Source organism: Delphinus delphis, chromosome 1, assembly GCF_949987515.2.
Source record: "Delphinus delphis chromosome 1, mDelDel1.2, whole genome shotgun sequence".
NCBI classification, from domain to species: Eukaryota; Metazoa; Chordata; class Mammalia; order Artiodactyla; family Delphinidae; genus Delphinus; species Delphinus delphis.
Window position 1 is genome coordinate 47364542 of NC_082683.1, and position 19870 is coordinate 47384411.

The 19870-nt window shown below is 38.1% G+C and overlaps 1 protein-coding gene across 2 annotated transcripts in view; it reads left to right on the forward strand.

The window, feature by feature from the left end:
- The first annotated feature begins 989 nt into the window (after window positions 1–989).
- Window positions 990–19870, forward strand: part of PRKAA2 (protein kinase AMP-activated catalytic subunit alpha 2) — a 64104-nt gene continuing 45223 nt past the window's right edge. The window contains exon 1 of one of the 2 annotated variants that reach the window (XM_060022733.1): window positions 990–1142. In XM_060022733.1, coding sequence (XP_059878716.1) covers window positions 1049–1142 — 94 coding nt within the window. In that variant the 5' untranslated portion in view covers window positions 990–1048. Of the gene's footprint in view, window positions 1143–18300; window positions 18713–19870 lie in introns of those variants that run through there. The other variant, XM_060022744.1, reaches the window with a different exon arrangement.

A 19870-nucleotide genomic window follows, 5' to 3' on the forward strand; every position in this document is an offset into this window, starting at 1 on the left:
TTACCGGTTTTCTCCCCCCTTCAATCTTTACCTTTAATTTGTGTCCTTATATTGCTCTTGCTTTTCGTAATTCTTTGTCCCTTAGGTATCTTACTTCCCATGCTCACCACATTCAGTTTCCCTCTCCATTTCTTTCACTGTTTCCCTCTTGTGCAGCTCTACCACAAACTATTCCTACTCTATATATTTATGTAAGTATGCGCTAAAATACAATCGAGCAAATATTGGGACTGGTTGACCGGAGAACTTTGTGCAAACTAGTTAAAATTGAGAGCTCTGGGAGAGGGGGTCTCCTCCATCTCTAGGACAAAATAATTGAGAATTAGAAAGTACGAAGAGGAGGACCACTGAAGCCAGCACAGAATCGGGTTCTCTATTGCGCCGTGACCTGTATCAAAACACTCAGCCCGTGACTCAAGAAACTTCCTTGTGGCTCTCCTCCGACTGACCTTCGATCAATGCCCTTCCCCACCGTCTCCAGCCCCACTTCCCTTGCACCCACACGCTGCTTTTCACGTCCCTCTCTCCTCACACTTCAGGCCTGTTTCTTCTCCAGATTCAACTTCCATCTCTACATTCCCTAAGATTCGGCCCAAATCTCACCCTTTCTTTTCCACTCCCTCCGGTTCTCCTGCTTACGGGCCCCCTAACCCGGCTCCCGCCCTTGGGCCCCTCCCCCAGGTAGCTGGGCGCCTTCCCGCCCCCACCCCTCCCGCGCACACCTGTCTCCCTCCGACCCTCCCCGCACGGAGCTCGGGCCCTCCCTCCACTCCTCCCGCAGCGCTCGGCTTCCCGCGCCCACCCCGGCCGCCCGCCCCGGGGTCTGGGCGCGCACACGGCCCCCGCCCCGCCCCGCCCACCTGCTCTTGGGGGCCACCCCCGCCCTCGCCCCCGCCTCGCCTGGTCCCCGGCGTCTTGGGCCCCCGCCCCCCCGCGGGCCCGCTGAACTGTGGGTAGGCGGCGGCGGCAGCAAAGAAGAGCTCGCGGCGGCGGCGGCTGCGGCGGCGGCGGCGGAGCGGGCGGCGGCGCGAGGTTGCGCGCCCCGAACATGGCTGAGAAGCAGAAGCACGACGGGCGGGTGAAGATCGGACACTACGTGCTGGGGGACACGCTGGGCGTCGGCACCTTCGGCAAAGTGAAGAGTTGAGTACGCGCCGAGGCCGCCGCGCCGAGCTGCCAACCTCGCGGGAGGCCAAGCCCCGGAGCCCCGGAGCCCCGGAGCCCGGGAGCCCCGGGCCGCGGGCGGGCGGCTGGCAGCGGGTGGCGGGGCCTGGCGGCAGGTGGAGTGGCCCCGCCCGGGCCGCGCGGAGCCTGGGGACCCCGGGAGGGCAGCGTGCAGCGCCTCACCCCGCGGCAGCTGTGGGCGCCGGGTGAGGGGGTGCGGGCTGGGGCGCGGGCGTCGCGGGGTCCAGAGTCGGCGCCCACCGCGCTTCTCCCGGCCGACCTCAGTGCCTTCCTCTGTGAAGCCGGGAGACTGTGCTGTAGGGCGAGGTGCCTTCCAGCTGGGAGGCTGTACGGATAGGACTGGGGAATGACCCACGTTCCTGATGGTGGAGTTTCCATTTCGTGCCAGGTGCCCAGTTAGGTGCTTCACGTGTGATCTCCTTTAATCCTTATAGCAGGTGCAGGTGTTATCTTCACCTTAAACGTGAGAAAACGGGGACCCCTGGGGTATAGGAACGTGCTCAAGGTCACACTGAAATTGGCAGAACCGTGATGAAGGTCTAAAATGTCCTCTAATTTTGGCCAGGCTGGGCGGTTCCTGACATTCCGATTCTTTCGTGCTCTCAGACTCTGGGTTGGGTGGGGATGACAGTTTAGGGGATGCTCCCGGGGCAAGAGCGGGGTGGGTCTTTCTGATGCCTGTGTGAAACGCTGGAATGCAGCTGGCTTGGGTCAGGGCTTAATCAGAACTGGGAGGTCTGAAGGTTGGTTGGTGTTTGTAAAATGGTTCTAGGAAGGCTTCTGGGATGGGGAGGACGGTGATGGGGATCTTGGATTATGTAGGGCTGAGGCCAGAACTGCTAAGACATGCTCTGCTGAGGTCTGTATTCTTGGTGATGGGATCCCATTTTGGGTGTAGTAAAACAGGCTGGTTTTGAAATTTCTTTACTTCTTACTAGTTAAGTATTGAACTTTCCTGTTTTTCTTGTTAATAAGGGTCACGTGGGATTTAATTAATTTGTCCTCTCTCCAGAACTAGAACGAGAAGTATTAAAAATACTTCTCTTTTGATTGTTGCAAATCCAATATTATAAGTAAAATGTTTGCTTTTTTTTTTTTCTTTTTGCAGGGGAAATATTAGGTAGGCACTTTGGAGATTTTACTGAGGCCTCTATTTCCTTAAAAAATCATATTTTAACCTTAAATCAAGGCTGTTAAATGGATAGAAGAGACTCGTTCATTCCTGTGGCAAGGATCAGCTCTTACTTACTTCCACGTGTCTGATACCCTATCGTTTGTTCAGAAAACACTTACTGAGTGCCTACAATGTGCCAGGCATTGTTCTAGGTAATGGGGATACCCTAGGAACAAAATCAGATTAAAATCTCTCCTTTTGTGAAGCTTCTCTTCTAGTAGGGGAAGACAAACAATAATTGCAATATGTATATAAAATATTCAATATACAGTATTTTTAGTGCTATTGAGAAAAATGAATCAGAGAAGGGAGGATAGGGAGTTTAGTGAGGTTAGCAATTTTCAATAAGGTTGTCAGGCAAGGCCTCACAGACAGGGTGGTATTTGTGTAAAGACCTCAAGTTGGTAAAATTCTTTGAAGTCCCGTGAGGGCTGTGAAGTCCTGGCTTAGGTTTGAAAGACATCATAAAGTGGACAGTTAGGAGAATATATTTAGAATGAATATAGGAGGATCCAGGAATTGGATTAATGCCTGTGACATTACTAAGGACTATTGTGTTTTGACGTTATACCCTCAAACCTTTGCCATCTAGACATGTACACTCTCCAGGTTATATAATGTACCCTACGCCCTTTCAAATTGTGTTAAAATTTTGTCCTTTTAAATTCTTCTGTAATCTGAATGTTGGCTAAAACACCCATCAGATCAATCGGTCCATTGTCATAGGACAACTTAAATATCTTTTGTATATATTCTTGAGCTGCTTCTAGGCACTTCTTAAAATATAAACGAACAGAAGGTACTTTGATTTATGAGAAATACTTTTCTTGGAGGACCCCTTCCCAGTGAGCAACCAACTGGAGGGGTGTTCCTAACACTATATTAGCACTTCTCCAAAGTTAGTCTGTGGTTTCCCATCCAAGGTTAGAATTAGTACAATTGCTTAATAAAAATTATATAAGTTGCTGCAGTCTAAAGTTATTCATTTACAGTTGACCCTGGAAAAACACGAGTTTGAACTGCACACGTGTACTCCTATAGCAGACTTTTTTCACTAAAGACATACTACGGTGTTATACAGTCCCAGGTTGGTTGACTCCTAGAATGCGGAATCATGGATACTGCAGGCTGACTGTAAAGTTAAATACAGGTTTTCAACTGCTTGGGGTTCAGTGCCCCTAACTCCAGTGTTGTTCAGGGTCACTTGTAATTCTTTAAGGGACTAGAAACAAAAGCACATGCATTTTAAACACAGCTTTATTCAGGTGTATTTTACATATCATAAAATTCACCCATTCCAAGTGTACAATTCAGTGATTTTCAGTAACTACCGCATGGTACAGCCATCATCATAAATCGATTTTAGAACATTTTCATCACCGCAGTAAGATTCCTCTTGCCCACTTATAGTTAACCCTAAGCCCTAGGAAACTGCTAATCTGTTTTCTGTCTGGATAAATCTGCTTTCTTTGGACATTTCTTATAAATGAGATCATTCAACATGGAGTCTCTCATGTCTGACTTCTTTAACAATGCCTTTGAGGTTCATGCATGACATGGCATGTGTCAGTAGTTTGTTCCTTTTTATTGCTAAATAATATTCCGTTGCATGAGTATGCCGCATTCTGCCTCTGCAGTCACCCGTTGGTGGCCATTGTTTTCCATTTGGGGCTATTACAAATAATGCCACCACAAACGTTCACATGCAAATGTTTGTGTGGACATATGTTCTCGGACATATTTACAGATATTGAAAGTTTAACTTCAGTTGTTGATATATCAATTTACAGACCAAAGTTAGGTACAGTAAACAAAAATGGAAATAACTAGTTTTCATTTAATAGTACTGGTTTCAAGCTATTTTTAAAAAGCATATGGAAATCCTTCTATTTGTTGATAAATAATTGAAGCCTTATTTAAAATATTTTAAACTGATTTTTCTCCATTGTTCTAGTGTAAGAGTACAAGGGGAGTGCTTATGGAAACAGATTATGTGGGCTGACAGGGCTTAGAAGTAATGCTTTTTATCTACTTAATTTTTTTTCTGTATATTGATTGTTTTGGTTCTTACTCTTTCCAGGGTAAGGTAGAACTTCTGTTTAAGAGCTCTTGTAATTAGACTTGCTCGGTTCTTATCTAAATAATGAACGTGATAGAAATTCTAGAATAGATCTGGTGTTTGTGTTATACACTGGTTGGAGAAAAAAAATGTTTTTCATATAATGGTAATTATTTGTTTAAAAAGAAGCCTGTATTTTTGAGGTGAGGACTGATAGATTTGGTTTATGAAATAATTACTCTTCATTGGAATTGTACAACACAGGATCCTTTGTAGTCAAAGTAGTCTTTTCTAGTCAACAAGGTCTCATCAAGGCATTACTTTTTCTGTTTTTCAGATAGTTATGTGCATGGCTCACAGAATTGGCTTTCAAGAAATTAAGTAAATATTTTATTAATACTCCACTTATTTTTTAGATAACAGGAAAGATAAGCAAATGGAAAAATTTTTATTAATTTCTTTAAACAAGTAGTGTTACTTTTTTGAAATGTAAGTAGCAAGTCCTAAATGGTAAATTAGATTTTGGACAACTACCTGGTCAGTTGGTGGGCCTCAGAGTTACACCTATGGTATTTGGGGCCCACACTGGCATTGTTTTTGACTCTCATGTAGTATCGAGGCCCTAAACACTCTCTGGGCTTTGTTTTCTTCTTCTCCTAAAGCACGGCACTAGAACATGAAATTTGTGAGGTCTTTTACAACTTATTTTTTAAAGATTTAATTTCAAAAAATGGGAACGTTTAATTGTTTCCTCTGGCTTAATGGAAATTTGAATTACCGAAGACCAGAGCTGAAATAAAGATGTAATATAAAGCAAAAGAAAAGGGAGACGCATTTGTAACACTTTAGTGATAAAAGCTGCAACTTGAATCAGTTCTTACTATGTTTACTATATATGCAATTGATTTTTATTTATTCCCCAGAGTAATCCTGCATTTGATATTATCTCCATTTTACTAATTGTAGATATTGAGAATCAGCTACTTTAAGTAATTTGCCCAAGGTCATGGTGCTAGTAAGTGGCAGAAATGGCAAATTCAGGGTTCTCTGATGCAAGTCTGTGGTATATGGAATGGAAAGTAAAAATGCATAGTGTGATATCTTGTGAGTTTCAAACCTACAAGGATATAAGTTTTACATGTCCATAGATATTTATCAAGGATTAAGAAAATAAGATTTAAATGTATTTATTTTAATCCAAATTTACAGCCAATAACAGTTTTTTTGAAACTCCATATGGATGGTTAAAAATTATATTTTCATATAAATTTTACTCTGGTGCCTTAATCCATTCCATTTTTTACATGATAAATTTACTGAATTCTGACAGTTTTCACCCAAATTTTAAAAAATACCAGGTATTTCAGGGTTCCTCCCCATTATGAAAATAACCTTGACTAAAGATTACCAGTAACCTTTAGTAAACAGACTAAAGAGAATTTGTAAAAAAATAACTTGATGTCCTAGGAAGAAAGAACATTGGTTTAGGAAGGCATTAACTGGGGATTTTTAATTCCATACCACAGCCAGTTATATGAATTTAGGAAAACCATTAAACTTCTCTGAGCCTGTTTCCTCCTTTGTGAAATGGCCATAACATCACTTGGCCTACCTGCTTTCTAGAATGTTTTTGAGGATTAAATGAGTTGAGGCACTAAAATGGCTTTAAAAAATAAATTGCTGTACAAATAGATGGCACTGTTGTGGAGATGACTAGATACACGGCCATTGTGAGTGAATCCTGCACCCTGTGTGAGGTGTTAATAAGTGTTTGCTGATTGCAATTCTGATTGCAACATTGAGACAGAGCTTTTATAATCTGCCCCTATTTTTTGGTTGCCTGCATTGGAAAGTTCCCAATGACTAATTCATTTGTGCTATATGATAATTATTAATGTTTATATTAAAAATGCAGTATCATTTTTGGTTAAGCCATGAAATTTGTTTTTTCACAAATATGGAAAATGAATAAAATAAAAATGAAGTGGAAATAACTGAATGTTCATGTAAGTTGCTAGCTGAACTGATTTTACTTTTGAAAATATGCAAATTCTAAACAACTGTTAAACAATACTTCCAAATAAGGAAGCTATATATTTTCTGAAATACTAGAACATTAGTGTTGGAATAAAGATCAATTCATCGTATCTCTCAAAACAATTAAGTGAACAGTGTGCTATTTAGGGTTTTGTTTTTTGTTTTTGCTGATCTATATATTGTTTTTTATGATTTCAACATAGGTAATTTTGTCCTTAGTGCTGCATGGATTTTGTTCATTTTGTGTAATCCATTGACTCTCAAAAGATATTTTTCCATAGGAAACAATGTTATAAATGATGGATAGATTTCAGGTGAAGTCCACAAAGGCAACATGGTATATAGTATAGAGAGCACTGGATTTTAGAAGGCCTGGTGTGGAAGTCTGCTGTTATATAAGCCAGCTATGCGGCCTTAAGCCAAAGTCACTTGATCTCTGAAAAAGGGAATAAGACTGTATGCTCTTTTATACTGTTGAGAGTAGTACAGGAGAAAATGTAGGTGAAAGATACAAGTACTTAACTTTTAAGTACTTTATATATACTTGGGTCCTATTATGTACTTAAACCTGTAATTTGCTGAACTCTGAGAATAATCTGTGATCTGGTTCTGAGACCAGAATTTATTTGATGATGATGAGGAAGAGTTTACTATCTCCTGTTTTATTTTTCCCTGGTCTTCTTTCCTACTTCATTTGAATATGTTCATTAATCTAATTCTCTAGACACTGCTCACTTATCACCATCTTCTGTACACCGTGCGTATGCATGCAATGCATGTATGCAAACATGTAACAGATGTATATTCCAGGTCTCATGGTAGTGATCGTAGAACTCTTGGAAGAAGGAGGCAAAGCTGGAACAGGGAGGAGGATGTGAGCAGCAGTTGGCAGTTTTTACGTGTGGCTTGTTGTCAAGGTTCTACTTACAGTAGAACCAAAATAATACATGCAGTTCATTTTTTGTAGAACTATGGAAAATGCAGACTCTGAACTAAAAATGCCTTTCTACAAACTTTCTCCTAACATATTTATGTAAATTAGAAAGGATTTTTGTAATTGATCATATACTGAGGAAATTACTTCAGTTCTGTGGCCTCTCTCCCTTTCCCATGCTGACACAGCACTGCTTTATCTAGGTTTTTTTTATTTTTTGTTTTGTTTGTTTGTTTGTTTTTTGTAAGAACATGCAAAAATATTCACTTACCTCGTGGTCCATGTTAGCCTTCCTTAAAGCATTTCGTACTGTTTTGTAATGATAACACTGCCCCATTTATTCTGAGATTCCTGTGGTTTCCTTGATAGAGAAAATATTTTATAGAGAAAGCAGTTAATTTTTTGAAGCCAGGTAGGTAATTTAATTGGATCTAACAGAAGATCTAATCTCAAATCCTTTAAGAGATAATGAGAAAGTGGGGGCACAAGACCCCTAAAATACTGAATGGATTATGAAAGTGAGAGCCAGTCTCCCTAGTATATTTATTAGATGCAAATATAAGAGCAAACACTTTGAATCAAGTTGAATAGATTTTTATCTCTTATTTAAACCATTGAAATGCATGTGCAAAGTAATGTGTTTATTTTGAAAGGTGGTGAACCATTTTATTTTTAGTTTGGTGTTATTAAGGAAAGAATTTGAGGCAGCTCTTATCTCTGCTAATAATAGAAACCTTCACCCCTTCAAGGGAACAGTATTCTTGCTTAAGTGGTGTCTTATGGTTAACAGTGTTTGCCTCTGATAAATTTTACTGTATTTCTTTTGGTGGTGCTTTAGTTTTTAAAGTGTTAATAATTCTTTTTTCAATTTGCCCTTAGTTTTTTTAAACAGCCTTTTATATAATCATCAAATCTTGCTGTAATGTCTCTTATCCTGAATGTTTATGTATCAATTTATTAAAATACTTTTTTTAGCATCTTTTTTCTTCATAGTATTTTGTACATTTTACACGCTATTAAAAACATAATGAGCAGTATGTTCTCATTTAACATCTCTCAATTTCTAAATTATAAATTAATTATAAGTTATCTAGCTATCATAATTGAAAATAATGGAATTAAAATTTTAAATATACCATAAATTTTTCTAAATTCTTACTTTACTTGATAAATACCATAAGTATTAGTTATTTAATTTTTGTTTTTAATGTGTTGGAGCATAACTTGGTACCATATGTATTCCATAATTGACTTCAGTTCTTCCAGATTTAGTTAATGAAATAATAGACCAAATATATATTAAGCATCTACCATGTTTAGTCATACTGGATTTTAAGCAAACTATTTTTACCAGTGTTAAAAATGTGGCAATGATACTACAACAAATGATTTACTAATTTAAAATAAAGAGGAAAATATTCATCACAGAATTTACTTAAACGATTCTTCTCTCACATTTGAATTCTAAGTCAAATATGATATGATGAATCCACCTTTTACTCAGATTTATACCAGGCCCTCTTAGTGCTCTACTAATTCACAGTTGGATAGTGTAACAGTTATACTATATGCTGTAAATTTGCTTTTAGTAAGAAATTTGACTTTGTGTCTTATGGTAGCTTTTCGGATAAGATAAAGAAATGTGCTCTGAATGTCTTATTGCTGATGAACAACTATTCCCAAAGACTTTAGGAGTCATTCTAAAGGGAAATCTTTGTCGTTTATTCTATTTAACAGGTATAGTAAGATTTCCTATTTGGGGTAGTACAAAGCTAGATGAGATAATTAATAGACAAAGAATCAGAATTTAAATTTGTATCGACTGCTTGAATTGCTAGGTAGAATTTAATAGGGATAAGTGTCAAATCTAGCACTTGGTTAAAAACAGAAACAAAAACCAGGTGCATAAAAGAGTAGAACAGTTGATAGCAGTTCCTAAGATGTTGAAGTTCTGTCTGACCATGAGTTTTGGAAATATATATTATGAGTGCTTAAATGTAAAAATTGTTATTGGATATAAATAGACATATGGCGGCCGTATTAGTTGATAGCTGTAGAGGTAGTATAGTTCTGTACTTCTTATTAAGCCAAATTTTGAATATTGGGTTTAGTTCTTGGTTCCACAATTTGGAAAAAATCTTAGCCAATTATGTTTCATTCAGAGAATGATCATTATAACTAGGGGAGTTCAAAAAGTATGCCATATGAGGTATGGTAAAGAATATTTTTCATACTATGAGAAAACCTATTGTAAGTGTGATAGCTGTTTTTAGACAATTAAAGTACCATCATCTGGAAAAAGGAGTCCCCATATTCAGTGATGCTTTGGAGGATAGAACTGTGACTATTGAGTGAATGTTTTAAGGAGGCAAATTATAATCCAGAACAATGAGGATCTTTCTATCAAGGAGACTGTCTAGGAATGCTACAACTTACACCACACGTCAGTTTTATTTCTGTTATTGACATACTTGCTTGGGTACCAGATGGCTACCAAGATCGTTGCCATAAAATTTCTAGTTTGAATGGAAAGTTGGTGTAGATAATCTATAAAGTTCTTTTTAACTTTAATATTCTGTTATTGCATATACATTTTTTTTCCAGTGTGATTGACTTCCATATCTGGCTGTGATTTCTAACTTGCATCAAATCAATTTTCTAGTTACAAACAATTAGAAAATCTGGAGAAAATTAAAAATCTGAAGGCAGGTAGGACTTGAGTGATCACTATCCCTGGGAGAAGAAAAATGCATTGGAGGGAGTCTGACATTTTATTTGGCTTTTCTCTTTGAGTCATTTGCCAATTTGTAAAAATGGTAACTGTAAGAAGCCAAACAGAGAGCAGTGGCTGAAAGGCACTGCAGAGTTTGAATCCTGGGGAGAACAACAGCTGGAGTTCATAACTTATCAAGGAGGAGAGTCCCAGGTAACCATTTGGGTTTTGGTTGCAACCCCGTGAAGACTGAAATCCTTAGCATCAGCTTAATCCTAGACTTATTAAGATGATCTGCCTCCTATCTTTATTCTCTGTAGGGAAATAAAATCAGGTGGACCCAGTACAGTTTTTCACACACAGTGTTTAACATTCCAGGAGACAAGGCCAAGACAATAGAAAAAAACCCCTAGGGATTCAGATATTAAAGCTATCAGACGTGGACGTTAAAATAACTGTGATTGGAGTTATGTCAGCGTCATGGTGGTGTGAGTTGTTCCTTTTTTCTCTGCCCTTCAATTTACATCTAACTGGACATGCATAACAACAACAACAACAACAAACGCTTCTGCATAGCATACCGGGACACTCCAGAGATCCATCCATCTGTGTACCTGAAAGTGGGTAGATTGGACTGCGGAAGAGGCTGTGGAGTGAGGGAATGGTGGCAGCAGGTCTAGCCATGGGCCAGCACAGACCATTTTGGCAGAGGAGGTGAGGGTGAAGGTGGTCAGTGGGGTCTGCCCACCTCTGCATGCTGCAGCTGCAGGAGCTTGTTGCTGTCTCTGAGGAGCGACCTCAGTGACTGGGGGAGCGAAAGGAAAGGGAATTAGGCAGACAAAGAAAACTGAAGGAAAGCATCTCCCGCTGTTGGTCCTAGGATTCTGGCAAGACGACTGCCCACGGTTGCTGGCTGCCCATCCCCCCCAGCCCCAAACTTGGGGATCCCTCTACTAGGATGTGGGCACACCCAAAGTCTGAAGTGCTTAATATACAGCTCCCTCACTGTGCCGCCAGCCACCCTCCCCTCTTTCGTTTTTCTCCGACAGTTTTTGTTTTGTTTTGTTTTTATTGCACCACTCCCAACTCCCAACCTTAGGGATGAGTTAGCACTGGTAAGAGAAATGAAAACACCTGTGCTATAGCGCCACCTTCTTGAAAACAAGAGGAAGTCTTCTAATTACCAATGTACTGAACTGTTAGGAGCAAAGTAAACAAAGCCTTGCCTAAATAAAGGTGTTGCTACTTCAAATGTGGCAGCAAAGGCTCTTTTCATCAAACACCATGGAAAAAAATCATTGTAATATGGTATCACAAAAAGAAAATGACACTTTTCTAGCAACCAAACCCAAGGACATGGAATATTGTGATCTAACTGAGAAAGAGTTGAAATTAGCTGTTATGAGGAAATTCAATGAGCTACAGGAAAACTTAGGCAATACAGTGATCTCAGGAATAAAATTAACAAACAGAAGGAGTACTTTACCAAAGAGATTGAAATTCTAAAAAGGAACCAAAGAGAAATTCTGTAGCTGAAGAACTCAATAAGTGGGATGAAGAATTAGAATGCAGTGGAAATAGAGCAGATCAGATGGAAGAAGGAATTAGTGAGCTCAAGGACAGGAATTTAGAGATGATTGAGGTGGCAGAGGAGAGAGAAATAAGATTTTTTAAAAGTGAAGAAACCCTGCAAGAACTCTTGGACTTCATCTGATGAGCCAAAAGAAGGAGAAGAGAGAGAAAAGGGAGCAGAGGGTATATTAAAGAAATAATATCTGAGAACTTCCCAGACCCGGAGAAGGAACTAGATATACAAGTCCACAAAGCTAATAGAACCACTAATTATTTCAACACAAAAAGACATTCTGCAAGACAGATTATATTAAACTTGTCAAAGGTCACTGATAACTTTAAAAGGCGGCAAGGAAAAATAGTAGCCTACAAGATTACCCTCATTAGGCTATCAGCAATTTCTTAGGAGAAACTCTTATAGGCCAGGAGAGAGTGGAGTGACATATTCAAAATATTGAAAGATAAAAGCTGCCAACCAAGAATATTCAGTTTGGCAAAATGATCCTTCATATATGAAGGAGAAATAAAGGCTTTCCCAGACAAACAAAAGCTGAGGCAGTTCACCACTAGACCTGCCTTACAGGAAATGTTGAAAAGAGCTCTTCAAGCTGAAATGAAAGGTGAAAGTACACAAAGCTCTGATTAAGATGTTAGACAGAAAACTAACCTTTTTTAGAATAGTATATTAAACTCTTAATTAGAGTATAAAGTTTAAAGGAAAAGAACTGTAGCTGCCACAACTTGTAATCACCGCATAAAAAGATAATTTGTGATGTCAAAAATGTAAAAGAGGAAGAGTAAAAGAATGGAACCTTCACAGGCAAATGAAGATAAATTGCTATCAGCAGAAAAAGGACTATTTTATCTATGAAATGTTTCATGTAAATTTCATGGTACCCACAAAGCAAAAATCTAGAATGGAGATTGAAACATTAAAAAAAAAAAAGGGGAGGGACTTCCCTGGCAATCCAGTGGTAAAGAATCCACCTTCCAATGCAGGGGACGCAGGTTCGATCCCTGGTTGGGGAACTAAGGGATCCATGGAGCATCCATCCATGCCGTGGAGCAACTAAGCCCGCATGCCACAACTATTGAGCTCATGCGCCTCAACAAGAGAGCCCGCGTGCCACACACTACAGAGCCCACTCTCTCTGGAGCCCACATGCCACAACTACAGAGCTCAGGTGCCCTGGAGCCCGTGCACCCAGGATCTGCAACTAGAGAGAAACCGAGCAGACCACGCACCGTAATAAAAAGATCCTGTATGCCTCAACAGAGATCGTGTGTGCTGCAACTAAGATCCAACGCAGCCACAAAAAACAAGGAAAATAAATATTTTTTTAAAAATGGGAGACTGAGCAAATCACCATGAAAAATCACCAACTTATAAAGTTAGACAGAAACAGAAGGAAAAAGAAACAGTGGTGAGATAAAAATAACAGAAGATAAAAATAAAATGGCAGTAGTAAATTCTTACATATCAGATAATCACCCTAAATGTAAATGGATTGAACTCACCGATCCAAAGGCACAGTGTGGCTGGATGGATTAAAAAAAAAAAAAGACCCAATTATATGTGACCTACAGGAGACTCTTTAGCTCTGAAGACACACAAAGGCTCAAAGTGAAAGGATGGATGATGATATTCCAAGTAAATGGCAACCCAAAGAAGGTGGACGTAACCATACTTATATCAGACAAAATAGACTTCAAGTCAAAAGGTGTAAGAAGAGACAAGGTCACTGTATAATGATAAAGGGGCCAGTATATCAAGAAGATATAACAATCGTAAATATATATGCTCCTAACATGCAAGCACCAAAATGTATTAAGCGAATAATAACAGGTCTTAAGGGAGAAATAAACAATAATACAATAATTGTAGGGGACTTCAGTATTCTATCAACAGTGGATCATACAAACAAATTCAACAAGGAAATGTTGGAATTGAATCATACTTTAAAACAAATGGACATGTACAGACCATTCTATCCAACAGCAGCAGAATACACATTCTTCTCAAGTGCACATGGAACATTCTCCAGGTTAGATCATATGATAGGCTACAGAACAAAGCTTAACACATCTAAGATTGAAATCATACCATCTTCTCTGATCACAATGGTATGAAACTAGAAATCAACAAGAAGATAGTGAAAAGATCTAAAAATATATGAAAACTAAACAACACACTTATGAGAAACCATTGGGTCAAAGAAGAAATCAAAAGGGAAATAAAAAGTCTTGAGACAAATGAAAATGGAAATCAGTATATCAAATATTGTGGGATGCAGCAAAAGCAGTTCTGAGAGGAAAGTTTATAGCAATATACACATATACTAAGAAGTTAGATCTCAAATAAACAACCTAACTTCATACCTCAAGGAATTAAAAAAAAAAAGAGCAAATTAAGCCCAAAGTTAGTAGAAGGAAGGAAATGATAAAGATCAGAAAGGAAAACAATGAAATAGAGACCAGAAAAATAATAGAAAGGATCAGTGGAACTGAGAGCTGGTTCTTTGAAAAGATAAACAAAATTGACAAACCTTTAGCTAGACTAAGAAAAATAAGACTCAAGTAAAATTAGAAATGAAAGAGGAGACACTACAGATGACTACAGAAATATAGAATCATAAGAGACTGTTATGAATAGTTACATGTCAACAGATTACATAGAAGAAGTTGATGCATTTTTAGAAACACAGAACCTACCAAGACTGAATCAGTACTGGAATCCTAGCTAGAGCAGTTAGGCAAGACAAAGGAATAAAAGGCATCCAAATTGGGAAGGAAGAAGTAAAATTATCACTTTTTGCTGATGATATGATCTTACATAAAAATCCTAGAGTCAGTCAAGAAACTGTTGGAATGAATCAACAATTTCAGTAAAGTGGCAGGATACAAAATCAATATACGGAAGTCAATTACATTTCTTTTCACTAATGGTGAAGCATCTGAAATAAAGAAATAAAGGAGACTCTCCCAGTCATGATAGCATCATAAACAATAAATGCTTAGGAATAAACTTATCCAAGGAAATGAAAGATCTATACAGTGAAAACTGAGCCTTTGCTGAAAGAAATCGAAGACACAAACAAATGGAAAAACATCTTGTGTTTATGGGTTGGAAGAATTAATAGTGTTAAAATGGCCGTACTATCCAAAGCCCTCTGCAAATTCCATATAGTCACCATCAAAATGCCAAAGCCTTCTTCACAGAAATAGAAGAAAAAAATCTTAAAGTTTATGTGGACCCACAAAAGACTCTGAATGGCCAAAAAAATCCTGAGGAAAAAAATAAAGCTGAAGGTATCATACTTAGGAATTTGAATCAAACCAATATTTTACTGGCATAAAAATAAGCACATTGACCAATGACACAAAATAGCCCAGAATTAAATTCCAGCATGTATCGTCAACTAATTTTCAACAAGGGAGCCAAGAATACCCAGTGGGGAAATGATAGTCTCTTCAATAAATGGTGCTGAGAAAACTGAAGAAACGCATGCAGGACAATGAAATTGGAACCCTCTTTCACAAAAATTAACCCGAAATGGATCAAAGACTTAAACAAAAGACCTGATATTATAAAACTCCTAGAAGAAAATGTAGGGAAGAAGCTCATTGATTTTGGTTTTGGTAATGATTTTTGGACATGATGCCAAAAGCACAAGCAACAAAAGCAAAAATCAGCAAATGGGACTACATCAAACTCAATAGCTTCTGCAGAGCAAAAGAAACAGTTAACAAAATGAGATAACAGATTTGAAAAAATGTTCGTAGATGTTCTCACTCCAGATGAACAAAAGAATCTTCCAGAAACACCCCCAAAGCTTCTTAAATCATCTGTAGGTTTATAGAATGGGAGAATATTTTTGCAAACCACATATGGGATAATGGGTTAATATCCAAAATATATAAAGAATGCAGTCTCCTTAATAAGAAAACAAACAATTCAGTGAAAAAGTGGGCAGAAGAACTAAATAGACATTTTTCCAAAGAGGACATGAAAATGGACAACAGACATGAAAAGATGCTCAACATTGCTAATCATCAGGGAAATGCAAATCAGAACCACAATGAGATATCACTTCGCACCTGTTATAATGGCTGTCATCAAGAAGACAAGAGACAACAGGTGCTGGTGAAGATGTGGTGAAAATGGAACCTTTATACTTGTTAGTGGGAATGTAACTTGGTCCAGCCACTGTGGAAAATGATACGGAGGTTCCTCAAAACATTAAAAATGGATCTACCATATGATCCAGCAATTCCTCTTCTAGGTATATTCCCAAAGGAAAAGAGAACAGGATTTTAATGAGATATATACAATCCAATTTTTATTACAGCATTATTCACCATAGCAAAAATATGGAAACAGCCCAAATGCTCATCAATAGATGAATGACTGAAAAATTGTGGTACATGTACATAATGAAATATTATTCAGCCATGGGAGAGGAGGATATCCTCCAATTTGTGACAATATGAGCGTATTATGCTAAGTGAGATAAGTCAGAGAAAGTATTGTATCATGTCATTTATATGTGGAATATAAAATGTTAAACCTGTAAAAAACAGAGTAAAGTGGTTGTTACCAGAGGATTGGAAGGGGGGATAAGAGTGATGGTATTAAGGGTACAAACTTGTAATGAATAGTAAATAAGCCATAGAGATCTAATTCACATTATAATTAATATAGACAATGATACTCTAATTATATAATGTAATAAATATTGCTGTGTTGAAAAACATATTACAACATCTAAGTGTATCAAAGTAACATGCTATACATCTTAAATTTACACAATATTGCATGTCAAATTTATTCAATTAAAAAATAATTGTGATTAATATGTTCAAGGTGGAGAATTTTAGCAGAGAACGGGAATCTATAAAAATAACCCAAGGAAAACTCAGTGCACCCCTTGTGCAGGGCTTAGAAGCTGCATGCATTTGATGTGGTTACTGTTTGAGACTTCTGAATGCTGGAGTAGATTGTATCCATCTACAACCTAGTCTCCCTGTGTGATTGATTAAGGGTCTGGGAAGCAGCGACTGATCTTTTAAGGACTCCTGATAAAGATGTGTTTGATTTTGCCATGCTGATAGACTGTTTCCAGTCCTAAGTCCTTCCAAAAAGCTAAGTCTTCAGATTACTACCTGTTGTGTCCTGTGAGTATGAATGTCATTTTGAACCCAAGACCACTGATGATCTTGCAGAGTAGGCACTTCCACAGTTCCAGAAGAGGAAGGGAGAGGGAGTGGGGCAGAAGCAATATCTGAAGAGATAATGGGAGAAAGTTTTCCAAAATTGATAAAGACATCAAGCCACAGATTCAGAAGATACATGAACCCTAAGCAGAATAAATATAAGAAAACCATTCCTAGGCACATCATTGGAAAACTGCTCAAAACTGTTTTTTTGTTTTTGTTTGGTTTTGTTTTTGCTTGAGACTCTCCTATAATGGAGTGGACTTCATCTGTCTATGCAGAGATGGGGGAAAATGTTCAGAGAAAATGTTAAAGTAGCCAAAGGATAAAAAAAAGGCATATTGTTTTCCAAGGAACAAAAATAAGCAGACTTTCTCAACAAAAACAATGAAAGCAAGGAAGCGGTGGAGTGATATCTTCAGAGAGGTGAAAGAAACAAACTGCTAACCTATAATTTTGTACCCAATAAAAATAGTCTTCAAAATTAAAAGCACAATACATTTTCAGGTAAGCATAAACTGAGAGAATACGTCTCCAGCAGACCTACAGGAAAGGGAACACCAAAGGGAATTCTTCAGGCAGAAAAATAGGTGATGCTTTCCCAGATGGAAGCAAGAGTACAAGAAGAAATGAAGACCGTTGGAAAGGGTAAATATGTGGGTAACTAAATAGATATTGACTAAAGTAATAACATCTTGCGGGATTTAAAATACATGTAGGATTAAAATACAACAACAGAAAAGTAGGAGAGGAAGCATAGAGTTAAAGTGTTCTAAAGTCCGTGCATTGTCTAGGAAATGGTGAAAACATTATATTAGATTCTATTAATGTCCAAGATGAATGTTGTAATCTCTAGGGTAGCCACTAAAAGGAACACTTGGAGAGACCTTTAAATTATTCCACAATTCCACTTTCAGGAGAAATTTTATGGAACATAAAATGATATTCAGTAAATATATTCAAAAACAAAAATTATTCAGGTAGGGGCAGTTGATGGGCATAGAAGGGGAGATGTTTGAAGACAGGAAAAGGAAGGAGAGTGAACAAGAGTGAGACAAAGCATGTAGAATAAGAGAAACACAGAAAGAGAATAGACACGTAAGGACCAGAGTTGGAAAGAGAAGAGAGGGGATGATTTAAGAATCTTTGGGAGTGTTTCTGGAAGATTCTGTTGTTCATCTGGAGTGAGAAACATCTATGAACATTTTTTCAAATCTGTTATCTCTGACCTGAATGCTAATACTTTCTCCAGCAGTTTTAAATAATCTCTTCTATACCAGAAAACTTTTTCCCTGACTCTATGTAAATGATTCATCTTAAATGATTCTGTAAAAAGTAAGTTGATTCTCCTATGGAATTCTTGATTGACTTAAGTTTTAAAGAAGTACTTTAAAATTATAGTCCAAGCCAGTATAAACACAGGTTTCAAAAATAAAGCAGAATACAGCATATCATGTAATCAGTTCTCAAAGAAGGTAGCTTCAGAACAAGTCTTTGCTAAAAAAGAAAAATCATATCCTCAGGCCCTTCCTGATCTGTTCAAATTAGTTTTCCCACCTTCACCCCAGTCATTCTTGTTATTCCCAGTACTCTGCTTGATTTTCATTTTTTTATCATTCTATCACCATTATTATATGTTCGTTTATTGTTTATATTCTCCTCCAGAATACAAGTTCCATTTATACCTGCATTTTCAGCATCTGGAGCAATGGCTAGTACACATTAGACCCTCAGAAGATATTTGTTGATTGAGTGAATGAACAAATGAATGTTCAGGCCAACAGGGAGTAAAAACAACTAAGAGAAGAAGGTCTTCAATGATATGTGAGTTTGTTCTCTCAGTAAAAATCTAGTGCATGTTGCATATTGTATTATGGGATTATTTCAGTCTGCAATTTATTTTCTTGACATTAGGCAGTTCTTAAAGAACAACTTTCATGTATCTGATCCATAGCAAAGGCCACAGCCCTACCCCAGCCTGCATTTGAGCTGAACATAGCAATTCTTCTTCCTTGATTTTTCTCACTCCATCCCTTTACTGTGCCCTGATTTCTCTGCTGAAATGCTGGACATAAAAGGATAAACATGCAAGTAAGCACTGTTGACGTGTTATCATCAAGAGAGCCTGGTTATTGGGAGGCAAAGTAATGTGAGTTTTGAGCTTGTGTGTTGGAGGCAGATAAACCTTGCTCCTCATTGTTCTCTAATTCTAGTTTCTTCATCTGTAAACTAGGGGTAATGTTTACTTTTAGGGTTCTAGGGAATAAATAATATTTGTATATAAGGTGCCCATAGTACTTTTTTAATCAGTGGTATATCAAAACAGGAAATCTTTTGCTTCCTGTTCATAACTGTCATTTAGAGAATTTTAAAGGACTTTCAAGGAAAGGAAATTTTGAGAAAAGCAATGAGACTGTTTTGTTTCACCGCAAAGAAGAAAGGAGGCTTGTGTTATTTTGGCAGGAGTCTGCTGAAGGTAGGGGTCAGACCATGTGTGCATCAGATGACACTCCTGACTCCCAGAATGAAGGCTCTTGATACAAATGAGTAAGGGTGGCTGATGCCACACAAGGCCCTGCTTGCTGACACATGGTGTCCCTTGGCTTGTAATAGCCTAGGTATGGATATAGTGTCATCCAAACATTCTTTCTTAACGTTTTAAATTGAATTGTACCATGTATGTAAAGCGGTACATACATTCCAAGTGATTTCTTACATAAATCCTCAATGAATTTTCACAGACTGAACATAGACATATAACCACTACTTAAAGGCACAAAAAATGACCAGTATCACACAAGCCCCCCACCTTTGTCCCATTTTAGTTAACGTTTCCATCTTCCACCCCCACCAAAGGTCACCACTATCCATGGATTATAAATAGTTTCATCTATTTTTGAACTTCATAGAAGTATAATCATATTTCTCTCATTTATTTAACTTAAGATTATGTTTGTGAGATTTACCCACGTCATTGCATGT